The sequence below is a fragment of the Narcine bancroftii genome, chromosome 1 (assembly GCF_036971445.1).
Source record: "Narcine bancroftii isolate sNarBan1 chromosome 1, sNarBan1.hap1, whole genome shotgun sequence".
Classification (NCBI taxonomy): Eukaryota; Metazoa; Chordata; class Chondrichthyes; order Torpediniformes; family Narcinidae; genus Narcine; species Narcine bancroftii.
In genome coordinates, this window is record NC_091469.1 from 239,684,917 (window position 1) to 239,701,089 (window position 16,173).

General features: G+C 48.0%; 1 protein-coding gene across 1 annotated transcript in view; it reads right to left on the reverse strand.

Moving 5' to 3' along the window:
* The window catches only part of snx2 (sorting nexin 2), a 51,212-nt gene that overhangs the window by 27,174 nt on the left and 7,865 nt on the right, over positions 1 to 16,173 (reverse strand). Inside the window, exons 5-7 of the mRNA XM_069893537.1 lie at positions 12,336 to 12,379; positions 11,306 to 11,447; positions 2,143 to 2,221 (exon numbers count right to left, since the gene is read on the reverse strand). Coding sequence (XP_069749638.1) covers positions 2,143 to 2,221; positions 11,306 to 11,447; positions 12,336 to 12,379 — 265 coding nt within the window. The remainder of the gene's footprint in view (positions 1 to 2,142; positions 2,222 to 11,305; positions 11,448 to 12,335; positions 12,380 to 16,173) is intronic.

The following is a 16,173-nucleotide window of genomic DNA, read 5'->3' on the forward strand; positions in this document are numbered from 1 at the left end:
TACCTTTAACAGGCTGTTCAAAGCCTATGCGGATCTGACGACAGTTGACTGGGTGGTTGGACCCCGCATGAGTGCTGTATCTCCACTTCTCACTCCCCATGGGTCCGTGGCAACACTGCCGTAACAGCAGCTTGCCATTTTCCAGCAGTAAATGGCAGGCCTCTGCACAGCTTGGAATAGAGACCTTGATGCACAGGTACATAATTCCCTTAAAGACAGGACAGGTAGAGGCTGGTGAAAAAGACATTTGGCACACACTTATTTTCTTCGATAAGTGGATTGAGAAAAAGGAGTTAGAATATCATGTGGCAAATGTGCAAAAAAAAAATTGGTGAAACCACTGAGAATATTGTGTGCAGCTCTGGTTGCTGAATTTATAAGAAGGAGCTCAAAGTTGCAAAAAGTACAGAAAAGATTGACGAGGACAGGACCAGGACTAAAGGCTTGAGTTGTACAAGGTTGGGACTTTTCTATCTGATCACAAGCAAACCACTTCCCACCATTGAGAACATCTACAGGGAATGCTGCAGTCAGAGAGCACCAGCAATCATCAAAGACCCTCACCACCCAGCACAAACTCATTCTCGCTGCTACCATCAGGAAAGAGGTATAGATGCCACAAAACATGCACCACCAGTTCATGAACCCCTCCACCATCAGACTCCTCAACAACAAACTCAATCAGGGACTCACTGAAGGACTCCTACTTTTGCACTTTATTGATTGTATTTTTTCCTCTTTGTATTCCAGTTGTTTGCATTTGCACATTGAGTAGTTTGTTTTGCACTACCAGTAAGTGGTCATTCTGCCTGGACCACAGGAAAAAGAATCTCAGGGTTGTATGTGATGTATCTGATAATAAATCTGAAATCTGATCCAGGGTAGGGGTGAGGCATAACCCTAGTGGTTTAGAAAGGTAAATAGTCTTTTTTACCAGGGAAGTGGAGTTTAAAAATCAGAGGGCACAAATTTAAGGCAAGAAGAAAGATTTAAAGAGGAACCAGAGGGGCACCTTTCCCATACGGATGGCAGTATGTGCAATGAGCTGAGAGGAAATGGTACAATTTCAATATTCAAAAAGAGATTTAGACAGGCACATGGATAGGGATGTATGAAGATCAGACATGGGCAAGTGTGACGCAATTCGGTCAGCCTGATGCAGTTGGACTAAATAGATTTATTTTTTAAAAATTACACAGCTGCTGCATTCCGGGAAATTATCCCCAAATTCCCAGAACATAATCTGTGTAAAAAGATCAGAACGAAAATGAATGACTCATTCCCATTCTGAAATTTTACCTGCAGCACCCCAAGACATTGTTGCAGACTGCCCGCAGTTTAAACAGAACTGCAGGCAGTTGCTACAATGGTCTAATGAATAAGATGCAACAATGATATTCAGCTCGCAATATTGCAACGCGGGAGATTTAAATGTGCAGCAAGGAGACATTTACTTACCAGCAGCAGTCAAGCACTGTGTTGAATCACTGGAGTGATACTGGGATTAACAGGATCTGTGGATCGAGAGGCATTTTGCTCTTCTGTCTGGAGGCTTTTTTAGACGCAGGTGAATGAAGACACTCATGATATCGACGCAGTGCATTGCATGCAAGTCATAGGTCACAGGTGATATTGATCCACGTCCAGCCTATGCAAGTGCTGCACTTACAGTACTTTGTCTAAATAAATACATGGCAATATCCACACACACGTTTTTCTGTGTGAACTGCCACTCCAGAAGGCAAGTGTGAAAATCGAGTGCACAAAAATTACGTTCTTTATGTGTAAAAAAAAAACACACAAAAGGGACTATTTCTGTGCTACAAAACCTGGTTAGCATCGACTTCCTTGGCAAAGCAGCCTTCATACAAGCACAAACTAAAGATCAAGACTTAATTATGTTGGGGGAAAGGGAGTGATGGCAAAACAAAACAATATTAATTCATACTAATGGAGTTTGCATCTCGATGCTAAGCAAGAGTTTAAAGTAGTTGTCAATATACAGTTTTCAATGAAAGGCTGTGGTAACATTTTTTTCTACATGTGAAATGCGTCCAAAATTTAAAAAGCCAAATGTCAGCCTTCAATGTTGAGCCATGTTTGGCATTCTTTCAAAAAAAACTTTGTTCCAAAGCAATTTACCTTTCCAAAGATGCCCTCCGTTTCTCCACAAAATCAGCAGCTGATGGGTCTTCTTTTCCAACTTTGACTTTGGTCATGCCTTTCAGAACAAGAGACGTTCCAATTACAACATTAATATACCACTCATGTGTCCAATTTAGTGAACTCCAGTTAAACACAGGAACCAAGTAAATTTCCCCCACTATGTAAAAAAACATTGCAAGCTACATTGAAAACAGAATCATGCTTTCTGGTAATCTACTGAGAAGGATAAATAACCATTGCAATGTCAACTTTTTCTGCAATCTTCAGATTTCTTGTTTACTATTAGTCAGTAATCAGGATCTGGGGAAAGAACCAAACACGAAAACAGCAGTTTATGATGAAACACTGCCTTAAAATGTAAAATCAATTTATTAAACAGAACTTGAGATACAGATTTTTAGAGAATAAACAAAGCAAAATGGCAAAAGCCTTTGTCAAGGATCAGAAACAAAATGTCAGGTTCTGAAGATACCAGACCTAAATGGCTACCTCCTTCTACAGATGCAGCATCCTCTGCAGTGTTTCCAACACTTTTTTTCCAGATTTGCAGTGCCTGCATTTTATTAAAAATATCCAGCTGTACCATAAACCGAAGCCTCAAATAAATTTTTTGACTGTTTTGCACTGTCTTATATTTATCTATCTTTCCTACATATATTGTATTTTCACTCATGGTCATTTATACTGGATTAATCCTGTATTTTGCACACCTGTGTAATTGCAAATACAGTATTTTTACATTTCATTGCACTAGTACATAATACTTGTGTTTAACAATATACTATCATTTTAACAAATGTACACTCAAATAAATGTTGGCTCAGATTGTGCAAACTCCTTCCCGCAAATGTTGATTAAGGCAGATATTCTCTACCTTGACAATGATTCAACTACCTTTATAAAAACGCCGACATCGGATGCTGGATGAAGGTACTATCTTTCCGGGGGTGGGGGAGAGGGGATAGTTTCACAGGTGAAGCAAATTGCTCCGACTTGCTCCACAAAAGCAATGCCGCTGAAGGCACCGCTTAAGGGTGGGCTAATAACATCACAATGACGCCACCAGCCTGCGACCCAGGAGCCATCACCAGGGTTCCCTTGGTGCAGGGGTTAGGGTTCTCTCCTGACACCAGAAGATGGCCTCTTTCTGTTCCCCCTCTGCCCCTCACTCCTTCACCAAGGCTGCCGAGACCAAGGAGCAGGAAGGCAGCAATGAGCCAGAGAGAGCAGGAATGGACGTGCAAGGTGAGGGGGAGTGGAGGGAGTCCGGCCTGAAAGTCTGATCTTGCTGAGCCGCCGGGAGCCAGAGGGCATAGGGACCTGGTGCTGAGCTCCATGGCCTGAGAGGAAGGAGAACAGATGCTGAGGAGTGGAGACAGGGAAGCAAAGCTGGGAAGTCTGATGGATACAAGAGGGGAGTGAAGAGCCGTGCTCAGCGTGCCGGAGGGGCAGCATTGGACAGAAGAGCGGGAAGAAGGATCAATGGTTGTCTTCATTACCCATAATTCCCCATGCAGCTAGAATCTCTCTGCATTTGCCAAAACCGTTCCAGCTGCATACGGGAATTATAGGTAACAAAATCAGCCATTGCTTGGCGCACATGTTAGACCTTACGGCGACGAGCGGCACTACTGCACCACTCGTCCTGCCTCCCTCAGCTCTGGAGGACAGAGCCCAACGTCACTTTCTATAAAAGGTCTTCTCCATAAAAAGGCAAGTCCGTCTTTACCCCACTCCCCCTCCCCCCATGGAGCCAGCCTCAGTGTGGCGTTGCTCCATAAATATACCTAATGATAGTTGCAAAAAAATGCCATGCATTGAGTATACTAAGCTGGACGAACTGATCATATAGAGAATTCAGACAGCAAAAAAAACTTTACAAACTAGCAAGGTAAAGACAGACAAGATTACAGTTGGAAATATTGTCAATGTGATAGATGGCAGATAACAAAATCATGGAATGTGAAGTCATTCCCTCATCTCAAATTATAAAGATCAGAAAGCAGATATAGCTCAACAGGTCATTCACAAGTTAATTAAACCATTCAGCATGATTAACACTGCAAACTACAGTAAAACCCTGGTGTGCAGAATTCAAGTGGCAAAAAAATTAAATAACAATAAACTAATAGTAAAAAAATATGCAAGTGTGGTGGGTGAGCAATGCAAGAAACAAAGCCACCACAATGAGGGTCATTAACGAATGTTTTATTTGAATTTGGTATGTGCCCTTTTAAGAGCAGCATTGGTTCAGTCACCACGTGCGTGGTGATGTCACAATCGTTGCCTGAGGCGCGCGCCATGCGGGAGGTTTGAGTGAGGAAGAAACCCCCTAATGGTGCCATCTTCCCAGGGCTGCCTCGCCACGTGGCGTTACAAGCAGGGCCTGTTCGCCCTGAGTGGGTGCGCCGCCATACAACCCCCCCCCACCCCCCTCCAGAACCGGCTACGCATCTTGCCGCTTGGGTGAGCGAGGTCAAGTACCAGAATGAAGACTCTCACTCTCCAGTGTGATGGCACTACCGGACAGGGCGTACCTGTTGAAACATCCCAGAGCAGTGTGTCTGGGCTGTTGGGTACTTAGATGTCCTAGAGTTCGAGGCCTGAGAGGGCGTTCCGCAGGGCTTGCATCTCTGCGTCGGTTCGCTGGGCTTAGGCTAGTTGTGTGTAGTCCAACCCGGGAGCGAGCGTGTTGATGGCCGGGCGTGAGAGTGCATCCGCCACCACATTGTCCTAGCCTGCCCTGTGCCGGATGTCGATAGTGAACTCCGACACGTACAAGAGATGGCGTTGTTGTCTGACGCTCCACGGGTCCTTGACCATTCCCAGTGCCTGGGTGAGGGGCTTGTGGTCTGTGAAGACTGTGAAAGGCCTGCCCTCCATGAAGTAACAAAAATGGCGGATGGCCAAGTACAGCGCCAGGAGCTCCCGATCGAAGACGCTGTATTTGAGCTCTGGCAGTCGCAGCTGCTTGCTGAAAAAGGCCAGCGGGCACGATTGTCCATCAAGCCATTGTTCCAGAACCTCCCCGACTGTTGTAGCTGAGGTGTCCACGGAGAGTGCCGTGTGCACCTCTGGCCATGGGTGTACCAGCAGCGTCGTGTTGGCAAGGGCCTCCATCGCTGCTGTGAATGCCTTGTCCATCTCTTCCGGCCAGGATAAGGTTTTTTCTTTGGTGGCCATCAGCGTGAACAAGGGGCGCACAGTTTGGGCGGCACCGGGGATGAAACGATGGTAAAAGTTCACCATCTCCACAAACTCATGCAGGCCTTCAAGGGTGAAGGGTTTGGGGAAACTTTGGAGGGCCGCCAGCTTCTCCGGCGCCGGAGCAGCCCCTGCCGCTGAAATGGTATGCCCCAGGAACTGGAGGGACTCCTTGCCGAACTGGCATTTTGCGGCTTGACCGTAAGGCCAAAATCTGCCAGCCGGGAAAACAATGTGTGGAGGTGGGCTTTGTGCTCCTCGCGGTTGCGACTGGTAATCAGTATATCGTCCTGGTAGATGAACACAAAGTCCAAATCATTTCCCACTGCATCCATGAGGCACTGGAATGTCTGGGCTGCATTCTTTAAGCCAAACAGCATGTGGAGGAACTCAAAGTGTCTGAAGGGGATGATAATGGCCGTCTTACTCATGTTGTCTGGGTGCACTGGGATCTGATGGTATCCCCTGCACAAGGTCCACTTTGGAGAAAACCCGTGCACCGTGGAGGTTGGAGGAGAAGTCCTGTATGTGGGGAACCGGGTACTTTTCAGAGTGGTTGCATCGTTCAACCGACGGTAGTCCCCGCAGGCCTCCAGCCCCCAGACGAATTTGGGACCATGTGGAGCGGCGATGCCCAGGCACTGTCTGAGCGTTGAATGGTTCCCAGCTCTTGTAGTCTCAAAAACTCCTTCTTTGCATGCTGGAGCTTTTCAGGCGGCAGCCGTCTGGGCCTAGCGTGGCGATGTGGTGGAAGTCCCCATGCTGAGGCAGGGTGTCGTCGAAGCATGGCTCCGAGATGGCGGGGAGCTTGTGGAGGATGTCAAAGAACTCATCCCTGGCGGCGGCTACAGCGGCGATTTCCGCCTTGCAGGTGTCTGCCGTGTCCAATCGTACAGAGTGGAACATGCGAGCATTGACCAGCCTCTTGCCCTTCATGGTGACTAGTAGACCGTAAGCTCTCAGGAAGTCAGCCCTCAACAGCGCGGTGCCCACTGAGGCTAGCACAAACCTCAAGTGGAAATTTTCCTTGCCGATCTGGATCTGTGCCCTGTGGGTGCTGTAGGTCTTGATGGTGGAGCCTTTGGCCACCCGCAGGGTTTGACCACGAGATCGGGTGCGAGTCTCTCAAGGCTGTGGGGGGTAGGATGCTCAACTCGGCCAGTGTCCACCAGGAAGCGACTGTTTGAATTTGGCGCATGCCCCTTTAAGGTCAACGTTGGTTCAGTCACTACATGCATGATGATGTCACAATCGCTGCCCAGGGCGCATGACACAGGGAAACCCCCGACGGCACCATCTTCCCAGGGCTGCTCTGCCACGTGGCATTACAACCGGGGCCGGATCACCCTGAGCGAGTACACCACACAAGTTTAATATTGTAAAAAATGTTCTCTGAAGTAACACATAAACCTTTGGTGATAGCAGATATTCAGTCAGCAGACGGCCTTGGACGTGCTTTGCTTGTAGTAGCTGTTTAAATCAAGTTGTGTGAAACACTAACCTCATCACCCAGGATGAAGAGCTGGTTGATGACATTCGCTGTAGGGGTGACTCTTTTAAAGTGACTCCTTATCTCTGCTTAGTGAGAGTCACCCCGGTCAGAAGTCTTAGCTGAAAGCTTGGAGGAGGGTGCGTTAGTTAATTATCCAAAATATTAGTTCATCTTTCAGGGAGCTCCATGGAGGGACAGGAACCTGCACATACAGTGACGGTTAAAAGTTTTCAAAAAATGTGACTGAAAATAAAGCAAAATCCTTGAAGGTTTATATATTCATGCAAGAAAAGGTTGTTCAGTGCAAGCACTGTATTTCAAGTACATTCTTGGCTTGGCTTCGCGGACGAAGATTTATGGAGGGGGTAAAAGTCCATATCAGCTGCAGGCTCATTTGTGGCTGACAAGTCCGATGCGGGAAAGGCAGACACGGTTGCAGCGGCTGCAGGGGAAAATTGGTTGGTTGGGGTTGGGTGTTGGGTTTTTCCTCCTTTGCCTTTTGTCAGTGAGGTGGGCTCTGCGGTCTTCTTCAAAGGAGGTTGCTGCCCGCCAAACTGTGAGGCGCCAAGATGCACGGTTTGAGGCGATATCAGCCCACTGGCGGTGGTCAATGTGGCAGGCACCAAGAGATTTCTTTAGGCAGTCCTTGTACCTTTTCTTTGGTGCACCTCTGTTAGTTAGGCAGAGGTCATTTAGAGTTAGTTAGGCAGAAACTCACGTGAATAGGGTGGTGAAGAAGGCTTTTAGTATGCTGGTCTTTATCAATCATTGCATGGAATATAGGAGTTGGGAGGTGATGTTGAGACTGTATAAGACGTTGGTGCGGCCTAATTTGGAGTTCTGTGTACAGTTCTGGTTGCCTAATTATAGGAAGGATATAAACAGAGTGGAGAGAGTGCAGAGAAGGTTTACCAGAATGTTACCTGGGTTTAAGCATCTAGAGTATAGGGAGAGATTGGACAGATTAGGTCTTTATTCTTTGGAGCATAGAAGGTTGAGAGGGGATTTGATAGAAGTATTTAAGAACTGCTCTTTGCAGATGATGCCGCTTTAGTTGCCCATTCAGAGCCAGCTCTTCAGCGATTGACGCCCTGCTTTGCGGAAACTGCCAAAATGTTTGGCCTGGAAGTCAGCCTGAAGAAAACGGAGGTCCTCCATCAGCCAGCTCCCCACCATGACTACCAGCCCCCCCACATCTCCATCGGGCACACAAAACTCAAAACGGTCAACCAGTTTACCTATCTCGGCTGCACCATTTCATCAGATGCAAGGATCGACAATGAGATAGACAACAGACTCGCCAAGGCAAATAGCGCCTTTGGAAGACTACACAAAAGAGTCTGGAAAAACAACCAACTGAAAAACCTCACAAAGATAAGCGTATACAGAGCTGTTGTCATACCCACACTCCTGTTCGGCTCCGAATCATGGGTCCTCTACCGGCATCACCTACGGCTCCTAGAACGCTTCCACCAGCGTTGTCTCCGCTCCATCCTCAACATCCATTGGAGCGCTTACACCCCTAACGTCGAAGTACTCGAGATGGCAGAGGTCGACAGCATCGAGTCCACGCTGCTGAAGATCCAGCTGCGCTGGATGGGTCACGTCTCCAGAATGGAGGACCATCGCCTTCCCAAGATCGTGTTATATGGCGAGCTCTCCATTGGCCACCGTCACAGAGGTGCACCAAAGAAAAGGTACAAGGACTGCCTAAAGAAATCTCTTGGTGCCTGCCACATTGACCACCGCCAGTGGGCTGATAACGCCTCAAACCGTGCATCTTGGCGCCTCACAGTTTGGCGGGCAGCAACCTCCTTTGAAGAAGACCGCAGAGCCCACCTCACTGACAAAAGGCAAAGGAGGAAAAACCCAACACCCAACCCCAACCAACCAATTTTCCCTTGCAACCGCTGCAATCGTGTCTGCCTGTCCCGCATCGGACTTGTCAGCCACAAACGAGCCTGCAGCTGACGTGGACTTTTTACCCCTTCCATAAATCTTCGTCCGCGAAGCCAAGCCAAAGAAATTTAAGATTATGAAAGGGATAGACAGAGTGGATGTGGATAGACTATTTCTGTTAAGAGGAGGAAAGATTAAAACAAGAGGACATGAGTTAAGAATTAAGGGGCAGTGGTTTAGAGGTAACATGAGGGGGAACTTCTTTACTCAGAGAGTGGTAGACGTGTGGAATGAGCTTCCGGGAGAATTAGTGGCGGCGGAGTCAATTGTATTATTTAAGAAAAGGTTGGACAGGTATATGGATGAGAAGAAGATGGAGGGTTATGGGCATTGTGCAGGGAGGTGGGACTAGAGAGGGGTGTTTGGTTCGGTGCGGACTAGAAGGGCCTAATGGCCTGTTTCCGTGCTGTAAATTGTTATTATGTTATGTTATTACAAGAGTAAGTCGCAAGCAACCAGAAAATACACTTATCTGGCATCTACCAACCCCTTCGGCGCCGGATACCAAGAGTTTTACTGTACTTGCACACAAAGTATATATCGTCTTCAGCCAATGGCTTTGTAAAAGTGTACTTTAGAAAGGAAAAGGAAATTTTCACTCTCCGCTTCAGGAGTTGCTATTCCACTCACTTTATAACTGCACGAGCTGTATAAGAGTTCTGACTTTATTACTGAGCAAAGATAGCATCACTCTTTCGAAACTGAGCAATTTTTCACAGAAGCCCACTGGCCCAGCTTCAGCTTGCTATTCTCAAATCTTTGGAAAGATTTCTTAAATTTAATCAATTCAGTTGAGGCAGTTTCAAAACTCCTCGTGACATTGCAGTTTCAGCTTTTAGTTAGCGAGATAAAGTTGCACTAAAGCAATAACTTTTTTTCAAAACAGATAAACAAATTATATTATACTTAATATATTAAAAGGAAAAGCAAAATTTAAAAACCTTCACCATATGGATATTAGGATGATGCATGGGCTTCTTATATAGCCTAAAAATAGAAACTGTCTAAAATGAGCTATCAAACCAAGTACACATATATTCTGTTAATTTTTTTGAAATGATACAATATGGTAAAAGGCTGCCAGACCATGAAACCTACCAATCCCATACGTTTTGAAGGAAATCAGAGCACCCAGGTCACAGCAAGAACGTACAAATTCTTAATTGGCAACCTTGTATTTGAACCTCCATCGAGGTTCAAACTGCAAATGGATGTTAACCTCAAAGTCTTTTCAATTTGGATTGTTTCTTGTTAATTTATACCTGAAAGACTATTTCACTTCTGATTTTTTAATGTTTGTTACACTATTGGGTTGATTAGTTTATGCTCCAGCTTTAAAAAGAATAAAAATTCAAACCAAACATTTCCATAAAATATGCCATAAACAATGAGCAGCTTTTTCCCCTTTAACAGCACTCACGCTCCTGAAATTCCCCATTCCCAACCATAAACTGTAGGCTTCTTCAAGTGCATTCTCCACTAAGAATGCCCCTGAAGAAGCAGAAGCGGCCTTTTAAATTAGTTCAGGTGGCAGTGTTGAAAGTGCAGCGCTGGCCACTTGAAAGAACATCTGCGCTGGGATGTGCATCTGAGTGCATTCCGGCTCCTGTCCCTTGGGCTGTCAATTCAGGATGGCTGGCTATCAGCACGGGGATGTCCCCACTCACGGGGGCTGGAACACCAGCAGGAAGGGAAGGTATGGGGGCTGGAGCACCAGCGGGGAGGGAGGGTGGAGGTATGGGGGCTGGAGCACCACTGGGGGAGAAGAAGGAGGCGCTTGAGTCGGGTAATGTTTCGGCCTGCCCCCTTCTCCCCCGCCAGCCGCTCCAGCCCCCTTCTCCCTACTCTCAAAATCAGTCCCGACAGTGTGGGGACAGCCCGCACCGGCTGCCCGACAGTGTGGGGACTGGGAGAGGAGCTGTCAGGCACTGGCCTGCTTTGAGGCGGCTGCATTCAGACGGCTGGGGAGTCCACTGTGCCGCGGGGGATTATCCCTCTCAGAGGAGGGTTACCCAACTTGCCTTGCAGGCGCCTCCTGCCCATTCACGTGGCCTTCCCACAGCCGCATTTTCCAAAATATGCAGCTTTACAAGCGGGGCACCTGAAAGTGCCTTGTGACTTCTAGTGAAGCATCACTTTTATTCTGACACTAAGAGCAATTGTTCATATCTATCCATTTGGAATTTCTTTTTTCTATCAGAACATAAGTTCTACTATTGCAGCTGCTGTATTTTATGCAACTGGCTACCGCAATCTCTTTTGTGCATTTATATTTTGTACTTGTGACTATAAAAATCATCAATTGCACAAAATGCAAGAGAACAAAGCAGCAGAACTTGTTGGACAATGTTTTGCAGCTTGAGCTAATGAATTGGCCCCACACTGTTGACCATCCCTTTCACAGAGGCTGAGAGATCCCCAGTTCCTCCAGCTTCTTTTTGCACTTGAATGGGAATATTGCATTGTAACATTTAATAATCTTACCCACAAGGCTCTTTTCTGGTGCAGGAGGTACAATGTAGCCCACGTGCATATACTTTGTAGCCAATTTGCTGTGCAGCCCCAGAAAGTCACTAAATCTTCTTTTGACTGTGAAGTCTTTGCTGCTGAACATGGATAAAGTCGTCTGATAATAAAAGGATATTCAAAATTACTCAATAATCCTTTACACAGGAAATGGTACAGTTGATGCCACGGTGGTTGGTACATATATACCCCACACTCATTTCCATGGATTAAATTGGAAATATTTTAGGACACTCATGTGACTCCAGTTTGAAACATTCCCAAGCTCTGAATGCTTCCTAATTTGCACTTTAGAAGCCTATCTTAAGGTTACATCATGGTCCAAAAGTGACCAAGCTACTGAGTACTGACCAAAATATGAGAATGTGACTTTTTTTTTTAAAAAATTCTTTTGCCCTCCCACTAAATTTGTAACCAGCTAGGGGAAATGAAGATCATGAACACATCATACCCATAAACTTGCAAGTAGCATTTTTTTTTGCATTGGTGAGAAGTTCATTAACCAAGAATTCCCACCCACATAGCTAGCAACATAATGGGTCCAAATGGCAAGTGTCTAATGATTTAGATGTTCATTGCATTTGGCCCAGATCATAGAATACAAAGCTTTACAAAGATTGAACACTAATCATCTGACCTACAGTGATCAGTTAATTAAAGCTACTGACCCGGGTTTGTTATTCCTGCAACTACAATTAATTTCAATCAATGTTACGCAAGACCAATGATCAGCCTTTAACCAATGCCACTGGTAACCTATGTCATGGTAATCATGTAATTAAGCTACAAATTCTACTGAAATTAGAGCCCAAGTATCACTTTTGCTGACAGCCTCAATGACAGGAGAACACACTCATCTTGTTGATTAATTAATGGGAGTAATTAAGTATATAAACAATGCAATCTCGCTTCAATAAAAACCAGCACAACACTAGCACATTATCTACAGCACCTCCCAACAGAGTAACCATGCTTTTAACCCCATTACCTTAGTTGATACACTGTAGGCCATGTAGGCATTCATACCATCCCCTAAATGAAGAAACACAATTAAATATACCAATGAGAATTATGAAAAGCAATTCGATTTTGAAACTAGCAGCAGAATATAATACAGCATGAAAATCCACAAGAGACTAATAAGCATGGTTTAATTTCTTTCTGAAGTGAGGAACACAAATTAATTCAAATCAAATGACAGGAATATGCAGAACAGAAAAATCAGTGAAAGGTACCAGAGAACTGAATGTTTAAAATATACAAGACCACATTCAAATCCATAAAAGGGTAAATACAAAACATAGCTTGTATAATGCTGGACACAGCCAAGAAAGACTCAGCCACCACGTTGAAACACAGCAAAGACTGTTTTTATTCGAATTCAATGCACGCCCCTTTTAAGGGCAGCATGAGCTCAGTCACCTCATGAATTGTGACATCATAATCGCTGCCCCAGGCGCGCGTTGGGCAGGAGACTTGAGGCAGGGATAAAACCCTGACAGCGCCATCTTCCCATGGCTGCCCTGCCACGTGGTGGTACACGTGGGGCCAGTTCGCCATGAGAGTGTGCGCCGCCACAACCGGCTACGCGCCCCTTTGGCGGGCGGCCCGGCGTTTGGACCTGGCCGTCTGCAGCAGCTGTGATATGTCGAAGTGCGCCGCCTTCAAACGGTCCACGGTGAAAAGTTCATCTTTACCCACACCCAAGGGAAAGTCCTGCCGGAACACTGGAGGACCTTGTATGGATCTTCGTACGGGCGTTGTAACGGTGCCGTATGTGGACCGCGCTGAACAAATACGAATTCCGCCAAGTCCAGCTCTTCGGGACGATGTGTTGGCCAGACTCTTACGATACGAGGGAGGCGGGCGGCTAGCGAGGATAGTTTGTTACGGAGATCTGCCAAAAGGTTCATGTGCTCAGACGTGACGTTGGGTTCTGGGCCAAAGAGCCCACCGGGCAGCGAGAGCCGTAGACCAATTCTGCAGAAGACTGGATGCCGAGGAGGACCCAGGGCAGTTCGTCTGCCCAGCCTGGGCCGGTGAGGCGAGCCATGAGGGGAGATTTCATATGACGATGAAACTTCTCCACCAAACCATTTGCTTGCGAGTGGTTGGCTGTGGTGTGGTGGAGTTTAACCCCCAGGAGGTTCGCTAACTGATCCCAGAGTGCGGAGGTGAACTGGGCGCCCTGTCGCTGGTGATGTGTGCCGGGACTCCGAACCTAGCGATCCAGTGACTGACTAGGTTCCTGGCACACGTCTCTGCCGAAGCCTCTTTGATGGGAATGGCTATCTCATGGTCCAATCAACTATTGTGAGAAGGTAGCGCACTTCTCTGGACACCGGCAGGGGGCCTACGACGTCAACGTGGATTTGCTGAAATCTCCGCACCGTTGGGTCGAACTGGCCTGTGTATGCCAGTGGACCTTGGAGGCCTGGCACCTGATGTCGTTCTTCGCCATCTTGGCCATCTCCTTTTTGAGCCCGTGCCACACAAACTGCTCTGCCACCATTCACATCAAAATCTTCACTGAGGAGTGGGCTAGGTCATGGACTAAGCTTAAAACCCACGACCTCCACTGAGGTGGGGCTACTGGACGTGGCGAGCCCTTTGGGACGTCGCAGAGCAGCGTGTCCGGACTATTGAGCAACTGAAAGTCCTGGAGCTCGAGGCCAGAGATGGCGGTCTGGAGAGCCTGCGTCTGGGCTTCTGGGCCTGTGCCAACTGTGTGTAGTCAAGGCCGGGGGCAAGAGCATTGATCGCCGGATGAGAGAGCGCATCTGCCACGACGTTGTTTTTGCCTGCCCTGTGCCGAATGTCAGTGGTGAACTCAGAAACATAGGAGGAGGCGTTGCTGGTGAGCCGACCACAGATCTTTGACCATCGCGAATGCCTGTGTGAGGGGCTTGGGGTCTGTGTACACCATGAAGGGCCTGCCCTCCAGAAAGTATCGAAAGTGCCAGATGGCCAGGTGGAGCATCAGGAGCTCCCAGTCGAAAATGCTGTACTTGAGCTCCGGCAGGTGCAGCTATTTGCTGAAGAAGGTCAGCGGGCGCCACTGTCCATTGAGCCACTGCTCGAGTATGCCCCCTACTACTGTGGCTGAGGCACCGTGTGTGCCTCCGGGTGTGGGTGCACCAATAGAGTTGCGTTGGTGAGTGCCTCCTTTGTTGTGGCAAAAGCAGTCTCTGCCTCTTCCGACCAGGTCAAGACTTTATCCTTAGTGGCGATCATCATGAACAGTGGTCACATGATGCGGGCGGCGCCAAGGATGAACCGATGATAAAAATTCACCATCCCCACGCACTCCTGCAGACCCTTGAATATGGTTGGCTTGGGGAACTGCTGGACGCCGCGACCTTCTCTGGCGCCGGGACCCTGCTACTGAGATGGTGTGGCCCAGGAACTGCAGCCCAGGAACTGCAGCGTCTGTTTGGCAAACTGGCACTTGGCCACGTTGACCATGAGGCCAAGTCAGGCAAACAGAGTAGCGAGCTCGGCCTTGTGCTCTTCGCGATTGTGGCTGGCGATGAGGTTATCGTCCAGGTAGATAAACACAAAGTCCAAGTCCTCACCCACTGCATCCATGAGCCACTAAAAAGTCTGGGCCATGTTCTTGAGGTCGAAAGGCATACGCAAGAATTCAAAGAGGCCAAAGGGAGTGACGATCACCGTCTTGCCAATGTCCTTGGGGTGGACCGGGATCTGATGATACCCCCGCACCAGATTGACTTTGGAGAAGACTTGCGCGCTGTGGAGATTGGCCAAGAAGTCTTAAATGTGTGGAACCGAGTACCTGTCTGGTGTGATCATGTTGTTCAAACGCCGGTAACTGCCGCAGGGTCTCCAGCCCCCCAGAGGATTTGGAGACCATGTGGAGAGGGGATGCCCAGGTGTTGTCCGAGCGACGGACAATCCCCAACTCCTGCAGCTGGGAAAACTCCTCCTTTGGCAGCTGCAGCTTCTCAGGCGGAAGTCGTCTGGGCTTGGCATGCAGCAGGGGGCTCTTCGTGGAGATAAGGTGGTATACCCCATGCTGGGGTAAGGTGGCGCTGAATCATGAATGGTGGGGAACTCATGGAGTATGTTTGAATACTCATCCCTGAAAGTGGCGATGGCAGCGATCTCAGGCCTGCAGGCGTTCGTGGCGTCCAGGCGCACTGAATGGAAGGTGCGAGTATTGATCAGCCTCTTCCCCTTCATGTCGACCAACAGTCCCTGTGCCCCTAGAAAGTCGGCCCCCAACAACGCAGTACCCACTGAGGCTAACACGAATTTCCAGCGGAATTTCTCTTTCCCAATCTGGATCTGTGCACTGCGGGTACCGAAGGTCTTGATGGCGGAACCATTGGCTGCCCACAGGGTGGGACCACGAGATCGGGTGCGTGTCTCGAGGACAGTGGGGGGCAGGAAACTCAGCTCCGCTTCACTCCTGTGTCCACTAGGAAATGTCGGCTGGTGGACTGGTCGGTAACATGGGGGCTGTCTATGTGGCCAGCCGTCGCAGCCATCAACGATGACTGGCTGGGTCATTTCCCCTGGTAGTCATATGGTTGTCAGCACTTACAAGCTTGCGCTCCCCAGCACTGACGGTAAAAGCACCAGGTGATATGGTGCTCCTCGAGCTTGTGATTGGGGGAATGTTGCGGCCAGCTGGCTCTTGGTTGCGCAACCTGACTGAAGGCTGCTTCATTCTGCCTCTTGGTGCGCCAGAGGGTGTCCGCTCGGGCTGCGGCTGAGAGTGGATCCATGAAGTCCTCATCCGCCAGGAGTAGTTGGATGGCCCTGGGCATCTGCTCAGGAGGATCACAAATCTCGTTTCCTTT